This window comes from Anomaloglossus baeobatrachus, chromosome 11 (genome assembly GCF_048569485.1).
Source record: "Anomaloglossus baeobatrachus isolate aAnoBae1 chromosome 11, aAnoBae1.hap1, whole genome shotgun sequence".
NCBI classification, from domain to species: Eukaryota; Metazoa; Chordata; class Amphibia; order Anura; family Aromobatidae; genus Anomaloglossus; species Anomaloglossus baeobatrachus.
Window position 1 is genome coordinate 162,104,588 of NC_134363.1, and position 12,624 is coordinate 162,117,211.

At 43.9% G+C, this 12,624-nt stretch overlaps 1 protein-coding gene across 1 annotated transcript in view; it reads left to right on the forward strand.

The window, feature by feature from the left end:
• Positions 1–3,130: 3,130 nt before the first annotated feature.
• Positions 3,131–12,624, forward strand: part of LOC142256161 (putative pleckstrin homology domain-containing family N member 1) — a 67,390-nt gene continuing 57,896 nt past the window's right edge. The window contains exon 1 of the mRNA XM_075327697.1: positions 3,131–3,435. Coding sequence (XP_075183812.1) covers positions 3,344–3,435 — 92 coding nt within the window. The 5' untranslated portion in view covers positions 3,131–3,343. The remainder of the gene's footprint in view (positions 3,436–12,624) is intronic.

The following is a 12,624-nucleotide window of genomic DNA, read 5'->3' on the forward strand; positions in this document are numbered from 1 at the left end:
ACAGTGCAGCACTGTGGAGAAGAATGGCATGGTGGAACCTAGAGATGGGGAAGGAGATGTAGGATGGTGCAGCACTGCGGACAAGAATGGCATGGTGGAACCTAGAGATGGGGAAGGAGATGTAGGACAGTGCAGCACTGTGGAGAAGAATGGCATGGTGGAACCTATAGATGGGGAAGGAGATGTAGGATGGTGCAGCACTGCGGACAAGAATGGCATGGTGGAACCTAGAGATGGGGAAGGAGATGTAGGATGGTGCAGCACTGCGGACAAGAATGGCATGGTGGAACCTAGAGATGGGGAAGGAGATGTAGGACAGTGCAGCACTGTGGAGAGGAATGGCATGGTGGAACATAGAGATGAGGGAGGAGATGTAGGACAGTGCAGTACTGTGGAGAAGATTGGTATGGTAACATAGAGATGAGGGAGGAGATAAAGGACAGTGCAGCACTGTGGAGAGGAATCTCATGGTGGGACATAGAGATGAGGGAGGAGATGCAGGACAGTGCAGCACTGTGGAGAAGATTGGTATGGTAGAACATAGAGATGAGGGAGGAGATGTAGGACGGTGCAGCACTGTGGAAAGGAATGGCATAGTGGAACATAAGAGATGAGGGAGGAGATGTAGGATGGTGCAGCACTGTGGAGAGTATTGGTATGATGGACCATGAAGATAAGGGAGGAGATGTAGGCTGGTGAAGCACTGTGGAGAGGAATGGCATGGTGGAACATTGAGACGAGGGAGGAGATGTAGGACAGTGCATCTTGGTGGAAATGATTGGTATAGTAGAACATAGAGATGAGGGAGGAGATGTAGGATGGTGCAGCACTGTGGAGAGTATTGGTATGATGGACCATGAAGATAAGGGAGGAGATGTAGGCTGGTGAAGCACTGTGGAGAAGAATGGCATGGTGGAACATAGAGATGAGGGAGGAGATGTAGGACAGTGCAGCACTGTGCAGAGAATAGATAAGGTGTTAGATTGAGGTATAGGGCACTGCAGTATAGTGGAGAGGATGGATTGGGTGGTACATAGAGATGACAGAGAAGACATAGTGCACTGCAGCATTTTGGAGAGGATGGGTATGGTGGTAGATGGACATGTTTGGCAGTGCAGCTCTGTGAAGATGATGGGTAGGATGGTAGATGGAGATATAGGGCAGTACAGCAAGATGGAAAATACAGATAGAATGGTAGACAGAAATAGGGAAAGGTATGTGAGGTAGAGAAGCATTCTGGAAGGTTTTTGTGGGTGAGAGTGATAAGTTTATGCTGTAATCTGTAGCAGACTGGCAACTAGTGCAATGACTGGCACAGGGTAGATGCAACAGTGTAGCAGCTGGACAGCATTGAGTCTGGCTGTTACATTCAGATTAGATTGGGAGGGGAGAGTTTAGTGAGAGGAAGACGGATAAGTAGTGAGATGCAGTAGAAAAGGCAAGAATTAATCAGAGCAACAGAACAGCTTTTGTACTTTCCATAGTAAGGATGAATTCTATGGTAGAGATGTTTTTGAGGTGCAGGTTACATGAGGGAGTGACTGGATACAGGGAGTGAAGGAAAGACCTGAATCAAATATTACCCGAGGACACGCGGCGTGCTGGCTAGGAAGCACTACAATAGAAATAATAGTATCGGGTGGAGGAGGAAACACAAGAGGCTCAGTTTTGGAAAGATTCAATTTCACATAGAAAGAGAACATAATATTAGAGACAGCAGACAGACGCTATTTTTTCGTAAGCACAAGTAAGGGCTGGAGCTGGACATCACATTGCGCCCCCTGCTGGAGCTATATACAGTGTGTCCACCCATATCCTGTCCACCGCCATTAACTTGAGAACGGCGGCAGCTATAGGCATAGAAATGGTGTCTAGGTATAGTAAAGTAGCCATGCGCTACGCAATGAAACCACCTATAGCGCCACCTGGTGGAAAACAACGGAGTTAGCATTTTTATCTCAAATGGAACGAGATAGAGAAAAAAAGTGAATTACAAAGTTGTAGGGGATCATCAATTCAATACAAATCGACACCTTGCATACAGAAATGCTATGATATGAAACCCATGACCCCCCCCCCAAAAACATTGAATGCTGGTCACACATATGGCGCTCATTTAACTTTGATGCTCAGAGTGGCCCTCGTCAGCTGCAATGCACATCTGGCCTCTGCACAGCATACTGTATCTTGCTGCACGTTGTGCAATATGGTAGGTGACACGTTTGCACAAGCATCTGTGATACGTCGTGGTAGGTCCTGCAGTGTTGGTGGAGGGGTCGCATACACCTGCTGTTCGATGTGACCTCACAGAAAGAAGTCCAATGGGGTCAGATCAGGTGAGCGGAGGCCACTCCACACAGCCACCATACCCAATGACTTGTAGGAAGGTCTCCATGAGGTATCGCTTCACGTCCGCAGCCTTGTGAGTTTCACACGTTCTAATCATAGCATTTCTGTATGCAAGGTGTCGATTCATATTGAATTGATGATGCCCTACAACTTTGTAATTCACTTTTTTTCCTCTATCTCGTTCCGTTTTCGAGATAAAAATGCTAACTCCGTTGTTTCCACCAGGTGGCGCTATAGGTGGTTTTATTGCGTAGCACATGGCTACTTTACTATACCTAGACACCACTTCTATGCCTATAGCTGCCGCCGTTCTCAAGTTAATGGCGGTGGACAGGATATGGGTGGACACACTATATATCTTTCCAGACCCTAAAAAGTATTAAATCTAAAATTTATGACACTTTCTTTAAAAGTTTACCATTTCTCTCCAGTTTATTCTCCAATTCTCCACCCGCAGAAAAAAACAACCCCTAAACCCGCCGTGGTATTGGGAAATACCTGACAGCCGTCGACTTGCAGAATTACTTCTACGCGTCAGCTGCTGTCGGTGGCGGTTTCGTACCTAATGACACGTTAGGACTTGGACTTAGTTCTTGTCGAGCCGGACGATCCGGTACGGTGAGTCTTCGCGTGTAATGTGCAACGAAAGGGTTAATCCCGTGTCATCTACTCCTTTTGTCAATGTCTTTCTCCCTTTTTTTTTTCTGCAAAGTTCTATTCTCCTCCTGAAAGTGAAAAACTTGCTCGGGTTTCCCTCCCCCTCACCTCAGGTCATCTCATTTCTGCAGGAAAGAGAAACAAGCTTCAACTGAACAGGAAGCTCTCTCCATTTCACACTACCGGTTTGTGAGTTTTCGACTTTTTTTTTTTTTGCCTCTGTCCAGCTCCCTCCTTTCCTCACTAATGTGATTTGGAGGAGGAAGGATGTGTGAGGCGATCCCACATCTCCGCACATCTTCCACTTGCCCATGTGAGGTTTTCTGACCGTCCCGTCATGGGTTGCTGCAGTGTGACTGCGCGGGGTACCAAGGAGAACACCAGCGATGGCCACGAAGAAGCCGAGTTGCTCCAAACAGACGAAAGCAGGTAAGAACCTTTTATATTCTTGATCGTAACATACTTTGATTTTTTTCTGGTGATTCCCATATGGCTGAAAAAAATCCAAAAAGGGACCCAGCTCACCGGTCAATTAAGTGCACAAATCCGCTTATCCAGTAGATGAAAAAAAAAGTCCAAAAAGGGACACAGATCACCGGTCAATTAAGCGCACGGATCCATGAATCCAGTAGATGCAAAAAAAAAAAAGTCCAAAAAGGGACACAGATCACAGGTCAATTAAGTGCATGGATCCATGAATCCAGTAGATGCAAAAAAAAAAGTCCAAAAAGGGACCCAGCTCACCGGTCAATTAAGTGCACAAATCCGCTTATCCAGTAGATGAAAAAAAAAGTCCAAAAAGGGACACAGATCACCGGTCAATTAAGCGCACGGATCCATGAATCCAGTAGATGCAAAAAAAAAAAAGTCCAAAAAGGGACACAGATCACAGGTCAATTAAGTGCATGGATCCATGAATCCAGTAGATGCAAAAAAAAAAGTCCAAAAAGGGACACAGCACACTGGTCAATTAAGTGCACAGACCCATGGATCCAGTTGATGCAAAAAAAGTCCAAAAAGGGACCCAGTTAACTGGTCAATTAAGTGCACAGACCCATGGATCCAGTATATGCAAATAAAAGTCCAAAAAGGGACCCAGCTCACTGGTCAATTAAGTGCACAGACCCATGGATCCAGTAAAAGGCAAAAAAAAGTCCAAAAAGGGACCCAGCTCACTGGTCAATTAAGTGCACGGATCCATGGATCCAGTAGATGCAAAAAAATCCAAAAAGGGATCCATCATACCGGTCAATTAAGTGCATGGATTCAGTAGATGCAAAAAAAAAGTCCAAAAAAGGACCCTGCGTACCGGTCAATTAAGTGCACGGACCCATGGATCCAGTAGATGCAAAAAAAGTCCAAAAGGGGACACAGCTCACCGGTCAATTAAATGCACGGGGCCATGGATCCAGTAGATGCAAAAAAAGTCCAAAAAGGGACCCAGCTCACCAGTCAATTAAGTGCATGGATCCATGGATCCAGTATATGCAAATAAAAGTCCAAAAAGGGACCCAGCTCACTGGTCAATTAAGTGCACAGACCCATGGATCCAGTAGATGCAAAAAAAAGTCCAAAAAGGGACCCAGCTCACTGGTCAATTAAGTGCACGGATCCATAGATCCAGTAGATGCAAAAAAATCCAAAAAGGGATCCATCTTACCGGTCAATTAAGTGCATGGCTCCAGTAGATGCAAAAAAAAGTCCAAAAAGAGACCCAGCTCACTGGTCAATTAAGTGTACGGATCCATAGAACCAGTAGATGCTAAAAAATTGTCCAAAAAGGGGCACAGCACACCGGTCAATTAAGTGCATGGATCCATGGATCCGGTAGATGCAAAAAAAGTCCAAAAAGGGACACAGCTCATCGGTCAATTAAGTGCACGGATCCATGGATCCAGTAGATGCCAAAAAAGTCAAAAAATGGACCCAGCTCACCGGTCAATTAAGTGCACGGATCATGGATCTAGTAGATGCAAAAAAAAAGGTCCAAAAAGGATCCAGCTCACCGGTCCAAAAATGAATCTAGCTCTATAAAACCGTCATTTTTATCTCAATCCTTAATTTTTTTTTCCAAAAGTAAGAGTGCTGACTCCCTTTTTGGACTTTTACTGGATCCGTGCACTTAATTGACAGATGAACTGGACTTTCAGACTGTTTTCAGCCCTGGGAAAATCTGCATTTTTCATGAATTTTCCATTTTCATAAAACCCCTGTCCCTTATCTGCATTTCATTTAAAAAAAAAATAAAAAACACGCTTTACTCACCCTCCCCTGGTCCCGTGCTGAGTCTTTGGCTTCTCTACATGTCTGTTATTGGTCATGTTGACAGCCGGCAATTGAGCTCGAGCCGCTGATCTCACTGATTGACTGTAGCGCTTTTGATTTGACGTCAGCGCTGCAGAAAATAACATATGCTGGGAGCAGGGCTGCAAACTCAGCTCAAGACCCGGGGAGAGTGAGTGAAGCTCAGTTTTTGTTTTTATAAAGCAAACTGCAGCTGGGGAACAAACTCAGCTCTGGACCCGGGGAGGGTGAGTGAAGCCAAGTTTTTGTTTTTATAAAACAAACTGCAATCAGGGAACAAACTCAGCTCAGGACCTGATGAGGGTGAGTGAAGGTCGGTTTTTGTTTTAATAAAATAAACTGCAGCCGGGGAACAAACTCAGCTCAGGACCAGGGGAGGGTGAGTGAAGCTCAGTTATTGTTTTTATAAAGCAAATTGCAGCCTGGGAACAAACCCGACTCAGGACTCAGGGAGGGTGAGTGAAGCCCAGTTTTTGTTTATAAACTGCAGTCGGGGAACAAACTCAGCTCAGGACCCAGGTAGGGTGAGTGAGGCACAGGTTTTATTTTTATAAAATAAACTGCAGTTGGTCAACAAACGCAGCTCAGGACCTGGGAAGGGTGAGTGAAGAAGAGCATTAATTTGTATAAAACAAACTGCAGCTGGGAACAAACTCAGCTCATGAATTGGGGGTATGTGAGTGAAGCACAGTTTTTGTTTTTATAAAACAAACTGCTGCCGAGGAACAAACTCGGCTCAGGACCTGGGGAGAGAGTGAAGCAGAGTATTAATTTTGATAAAAAAAACTGCAGCTGGGAACAAACTCAGCTCAGGAACCCAGGAGGGTGAGTAAAGAACAGTTTTTCTTTTTATAAAACAACCTGCAGTCAGTGAACAAACTCAGCTTAGACCTGGGGAGGGGGAGTGAAGCAGAGTATTACATTTTAAAAAGCAAACTGCAGCTGGGAACAAACTCAGCACAGGACCTGGGGAGGGCAAGTGAAGCTCAGTTTTTGTTTTAATAAAACAAACTGCAGCCGGGGAACAAGTCAGCTCAGGACCTGTGGAGGGTGAGTGAAGCACAGTTTTTGTTTTTTTAAAGCAAACTGCAATTAGGTAACAAACTCAGCTCAGGACCCGGGGAGGGTGAATGAAGAACAGTTTTTGTTTTTATAAAACAAACTGCAGCCAGGGAACAAACTCAGCTCAGGACCTGGGGAGAGTGAGTGAAGCTAGATTTTTATATTTAACAAGCAAACTGCAGCCAGAGAAGAGGGGTTTTCCAAGAACGGAAAGCCTCTTTAAATGGAGATGCTATGTACATTCTCAACCACCATGCCATACAAACATTTTGTATGGAGAGGAAAAAGAGGGGACACACTATCATATAATATCTTTTCTCACCACTCAGTGTTATGCCGTTCCTCTGTCATTTCTACTCTAAATTTAGTAAAAAAAAATGGACAACTGGGTGTTACCATATTTCTTGATGAAACTGTCATCATGACCTTATACAGCCTGATACCGTAAACCCTGATTGGCTAATGTCTGGTTCTGCAGGGGAAAGCCCCAATTGGGACCGCCCACGAGGAGTAACAGAGGAACAGCACAATACACAGCTCTATGAAAAATTGATTTAGATTTTATATTTTATTGGAAATACAAGTATTTATCAAAATAGGCAATTTTTGTGACAAGTCGGCTTGTTTTTGTTTTTCTTCTTCTGGGTGAATCTTATTACCTGATTTTGTCAGCGAGGCCCCGTGGAGCCTCAGTGTCTATTATTGTAGATTGGGTTTCTCATGTTCTCAGCTCATAGTGATTTATGGAGTATAATCTTGTGCGTTCATCTATACTGTGCTGCAGATGTAGCAGAGCTGAGTTTGTTGTTTGAGCTGTAACATATTATGCTAATTTCTCACCAGGTGATGTGGTCTTTCATATTAATGCATATGTATAAAGGGAAATGCTAAAGTGAAGGCTCATAGAAGAGGGGGGTTAAAGGGAATCTGTCAGCAGGATTTTACCCTCCAAACTTTATATGATCATGTAGCTCTTTTAAAGACAAGTCCAGCAATACCTTTACATGGACGATCCATTCCTTTGTTACTGAGAAATCAGTATTTTAATTTATATGCAAATGAGGCTAAAGGACTATTTGTAGATCTGAAGCCTTTGTCACTCCAGCTCTATTCTCCACCCAGCATTGCCTCTTCCTACTTGACTGATGGCTCCTATGCCTGAAGTCACACAGCATAGAGGCTGAAGGAGTTAAATCATGCTATCATGTAAGGTTTAACCCCTTCTCTTCGCGTCCTTCAGTTCTCCTTACACGTGGGCCTTTACAGTGGTTATGATTCTCACAACCACACCAAGTGAGCCTTTTCCTACAAGTCAATTTAATTCTGATTACTTAAGTAAGACCCTATTTGCGCATTTGTCTTTCCAGTTTCTACATAGAGGCTGTCAGTCAATCATGAGGCATTGTTGTGCTGGGAATAGAGCTGGAATGACAGAGGTTTCAGATCTACCATAGCTCTTTAGCCTCATTTGTATATCAATTCAACTTCTGATTTCTCAGTGACGAAGGACTGGACTGGTCATCTAAAGGCATTGATGGATATGTCTTCGAAGTGCTTAGTGCATGTATAGAGTTTGGGGGGCTGAAATCCTGAAGACAGATTCCAGAAGGGACATGACATATGCAATGGTATACAATAATCATGTATGTACGTGATATAGGGACACTGTACAAAGATTGCATCAGGACTCATGGGCTACAAGCTGCACCTTTGAATAGAGGTCTGAGGTTTATGCAACTCATGCAGTTTAGCTTTATGCAGGAGGTAGAGTGAGACTTGTATCCCCGACACCCCAACAAGCACTCCAAATAAACCACTGGAGGATACTACTCTGTTTTGTGACTGTCTTCTCTTTTTTGGAGGTATCTGCCCACTTTTGGGTCTGTCTTCAATCTTTTTGGAGTGTCTTCTCTCTTTTGGGTCTGTCTTCTTTCTTTTGGAGGTATCTTACCCCTTTTGGGGCTGTCTTCTCTCTTCTCGCAGGTATTTTCCCTCTTCTAGGGCTTTCTTCTACTTTTTGGAGTTTCTTCTCTCTTTTGGAGCTGTTTTCTCTCTTTTGGGGGTATCGTCCCTCTTTCAGGGCTGTCTTCTCTTTTTTGGGTTATCTTACCTCTTTTGTGGATGTGTTCTCTCTTTTGGGGGCATCTTCTCTCTTTTGGGGCCATTTTCTCTGTTTTGGGGGTGTCCCCTCTTTTGGGGCTGTCTTCTTTATTTTTGGGTTATCTTACCTCTTTTTGGGCTGTCCTCTCTTTTGGGAGTGTCTTCTCTCTTTTGGGGCCATCTTCTTTCTTTTGGGGATGTCCCCTCTTTTGAGGCTGTCTGCTCTTTTTTTGGGTTATCTTACCTCTTTTGGGGATGTCTTCTCTCTTTTAGAGCCATCTTCTCTCTTTTGGAGCTGACCTCTCTTTTGGGGCTGTCCTCTCTTTTGGGGCAGTCCTCTCTTTTGGGGCCATTTTATCTCTTTTGGGGCTGTCCTCTCTTTTGGGAGTGCCTTCTCTCTTTTGGGTCTGTCTTCTCTCTTTTGGGGATGTCTTCTCTCTTTTGAGGATGTCTTCTCTCTTTTGGATCTGTCTTCTCTCTTTTGGGGCTGTCCTCTCTTTTGGGGCTGTCTTGTCTCTTTTGGGAGTGCCTTCTTTCTTTTGGGGATGTCTTCTCTCTTTTGGGGCTATCTTATCTCTTTTGGATCTGTCTTCTCTCTTTTGGGGCTGTCTTCTCTCTTTTGGGTCTGTCTTCTTTCTTTTCAGATGTCTTCTCTCGTTTGGGGCTGTCTTTTCTCATTTGGGGATGTCTTCTTTCTTTTGGGGCTGTCCTCTCTTTTGGGGTTGTCCTCTCTCTTTTGGGGTATCTTCTTTCTTTAATGAAGTGTCCTGCTCTATTCTTTAGCTTTTTTAGCTGCTTGCACACTTCCTTATTGATCCACAGCTAGGGCTTATTTTTGGAGTTATATTTTAAGCATACTCCAAAAAGGCTGAAAATTCCTGCTAGGGTTTATTTTTTGAGTATGTCTTATTTTCAGGGAAACACAATGTTTGATTATACGCAAAGGTAGATTCCACACCCTGTCATATGATCTGTTGCTCACATACTATGATTACAGGAAGCAGTAAACACCCACTATAAAACATGGAACTTAGCAGAAACAGTAATTGTAACATACACCAAAACACCAACAGCTCAATTGTAAACATATAGCTATGTACGTAGGGAAAATTTACCCTACATATTTACAAACAGGCGCACAATCTTCCATAATCAATATTTTAAAAATACTTTATCCAGTTATATAACTATTAAAAGCAAATGATAAAAAGGGATGTCACAAATTTACAAACAGATGGTGATACATTACAGCGTTCCCTTGATGAAGCATTAGGCGAAACGCGCGTAAGGGTCACAACACAAATACCCTTGGGGGTTATTATTTTTCTACAAATTATTTTTGCGCATTTGGCTGAAGTTACGCAGTTACATTATTCTTCTATGATTAGTTTATATAATAAAATTTTATATTTTGCCATTTTGGACATATTTTCTAACATTTATACGCCTTCTATAGTTTGTTTCCATCTGTAAAATTAAGTCTTCCCTGTTCTTATTTGTTTTATGAATGATCTAAGTATTTATATTGATTATGGAGTGTTTGTACCATTTGTCAATAAGTGCAATAATTTCTAACAGTCACATTAGTTTCACAGAATCATAACTTTTATGATGAATATACTTTTTAAGCTTTTTTTCTTTATTATTTTTTACATTTGTACGACTTTCACTATTTACAAATAATCCTGAAATCTTGCAGTTTTCACTCTGACCACTTACCCTAATATTAGGCAGATGCTTCCTTTTCTGTAGGGATCACTTCTCATTATCGTCACACGCGGGAACACAATGAAAGGCAGCGATGGCCTTTCGGGAGTTTGCTGAGTGCGGTGAGCAAATAGCACCAGGGAAAAATGTTCCCCCTGACCGTGAACGCTTTCAGAAGTTATAACCTTTATCCACCTTGTCTGATGATGAAGCATCATGGCAGTACACACTATGCACCTTCTGGAAGTTCTGCTTTTGTATCATGAGCCCCAAAGATTTGCCAACTCTTCCAAGGGTTCCAAAATGTTCTTACTTTTTCTGGGAGCTTAGAGGACATTTCAGTAGAGTTTGAAAGTATGCTAAATATAGGTAATATGGTACATGATATGTAGACCGTGCACCCGGGTGGGATCCACGGGATACAGTGAAACCTATAACACGGAAAACAGCCAATCACCAGGCTTGCCAAATAAACTTTCTACCAAAGATCTTGAACCAGTCAATGCGGACCAAGACCACTGTGCTGCATAACTCAATAGGTCCAGATGTAGTCACTATGTCACTATAATTTGCTTAATATTACCCCCGCCTAGTGTATTAGCTGAGAAGTTACCTAGTATAAAGGCGTAATCAAATGATTATCAAGGATGGCCTATTGGTGGTGCAGCACAGCAGAAATGTTTGATATGGTGTTGTGCACACTTTTTTATAGCTGTATTCCCATTCAAATTCTGTAAAGCTAAGTCTGTTGGGCACTGATACAATCCGGAACATATATCTGTTGGACTGTGTTTAGTGCCAAACTAACTGCTTTTGCGTGCCCGCTTCCAACGTGAGCACTGTGGTGGGGCCTGAGCTCAGGACTTACCAACGTGGGTCTGGTCATTCTAATGTTGTGAAATTATGTCCGTCTGGCTGACAGCTGTGTGGTCGAGAGGAAAGTAGTGTTTTATCAACAAATACATGGCACCCCCGCCGACTTGCGTCACTGATCCCTGCTCATGGGGCTTTTGTCTCTGCTCCCTGCCATAAACATCAATGAGACAACCTTCTCCCTGACCAGAGTAACTGGATCAGGATGATGTCGTCTGTTAACTGGAGTGGTTTTGTCTCACCAGGTTACATGGCCCCCACGTATGACGCTGGATGAAGATTCACATGTCCTCCCTCATGCACCTCTCACAAAATGGCCATCCACACACTTGCTGTCAGGCACTTCCTCCTATGTGACAGCACCACCACCTTCATGGCCTCCGTCTGATGCTGTCAAAATGTAGTCTAAGTCAGCAGAACAGAGTCAGTTTACCATAACACAAGTTTCTGTCAACAAAGGATCCATTTTTGTCTTTCTCACCTATAAGATCCAAACAGGAGTCTATATAAGGGTAAAAAGTAGAGATGAGTGGACCCGTGGAAGTTCGGTTTGGTCCAAACTCTTTACTCTTTGTAAAGTCTGTGTTATGTTCGAACACCGAACTTCGGGTTCGCTTATCTCTAGTAAAAAGGAAGACAGTGATCACTGATCAGAGATGACCAAAGACTTTACGAAAAAACAGAGTTTGGGTTTGGAGTTTGGTAGTTTACGTAGGCAAACCACTCGGGTAGGCTTGGTCCTCAGCCTGGTGTGAATCGCTTACAGTCTTTGAATGATTCACACTGGTGGTAACAACAGCGTGATTGGATGTAGTGTGCACCAAACTAAAAAATGGAGAAACCTCACCCTCCTGCCCCCGGAAGTGATCTGTTAATGGCTGGCTGCGTGTGGGCAAAGACCCGAACTTTCCAATTAGTGACTTCTATTGGGGCTCTGGTCCCAACCCAAGCTTTATCTAAAGTCCGGCTGTACATGGCGCACCCCAGGGCTGTGGGGTACTCGGTCCCGGGCAGTATATTTACTGGGAGAGTTCACTGGGTGGCAGTTGCCTGGTTCCGTGACCCTGGGGTCGCTTAAAAGGGAATTTACAGGGGAGAATAATAAAATAAAAATAGTTTTGTCGTGACTCTCACTGCTGGAGCTGGTGGTATTGGGCAGCTTAGGTGTGATGGCTCTATGCAAGTAGAGCTATGCCCCAGGAGAGGATGTTAGTGGTTTTAGTCTATGGGTGCAAAGGCGTAAGAATAATTCAGATGACACAGGGGCTGCGTTTAACTTGTGCTTTACTCACTGGTTTTGAGTTGTTGCCAGCCGGTTCGTGCTGGTCTTTACCAATCCGGTATTCCCTTTGTTCCAGTGCCGGTGCAGTGAACTGGTGAGCTTAACCTCCATGCACCCTGTAGTAGTTGGTGGGTCCCTGTAGCTTGGAGCATTTTTGGGATCTCCCTCCTGTTGTCTCCGTCCTGGCCCGTATGGCAGGCAGCTTGAACTTCTCGTGGGTCGGACCTCTGTGCCAGTTCCCAGGTTCCCTCTCTGCTGCTGTGCCCGGGACACTAACGTCGGTAAGGTCC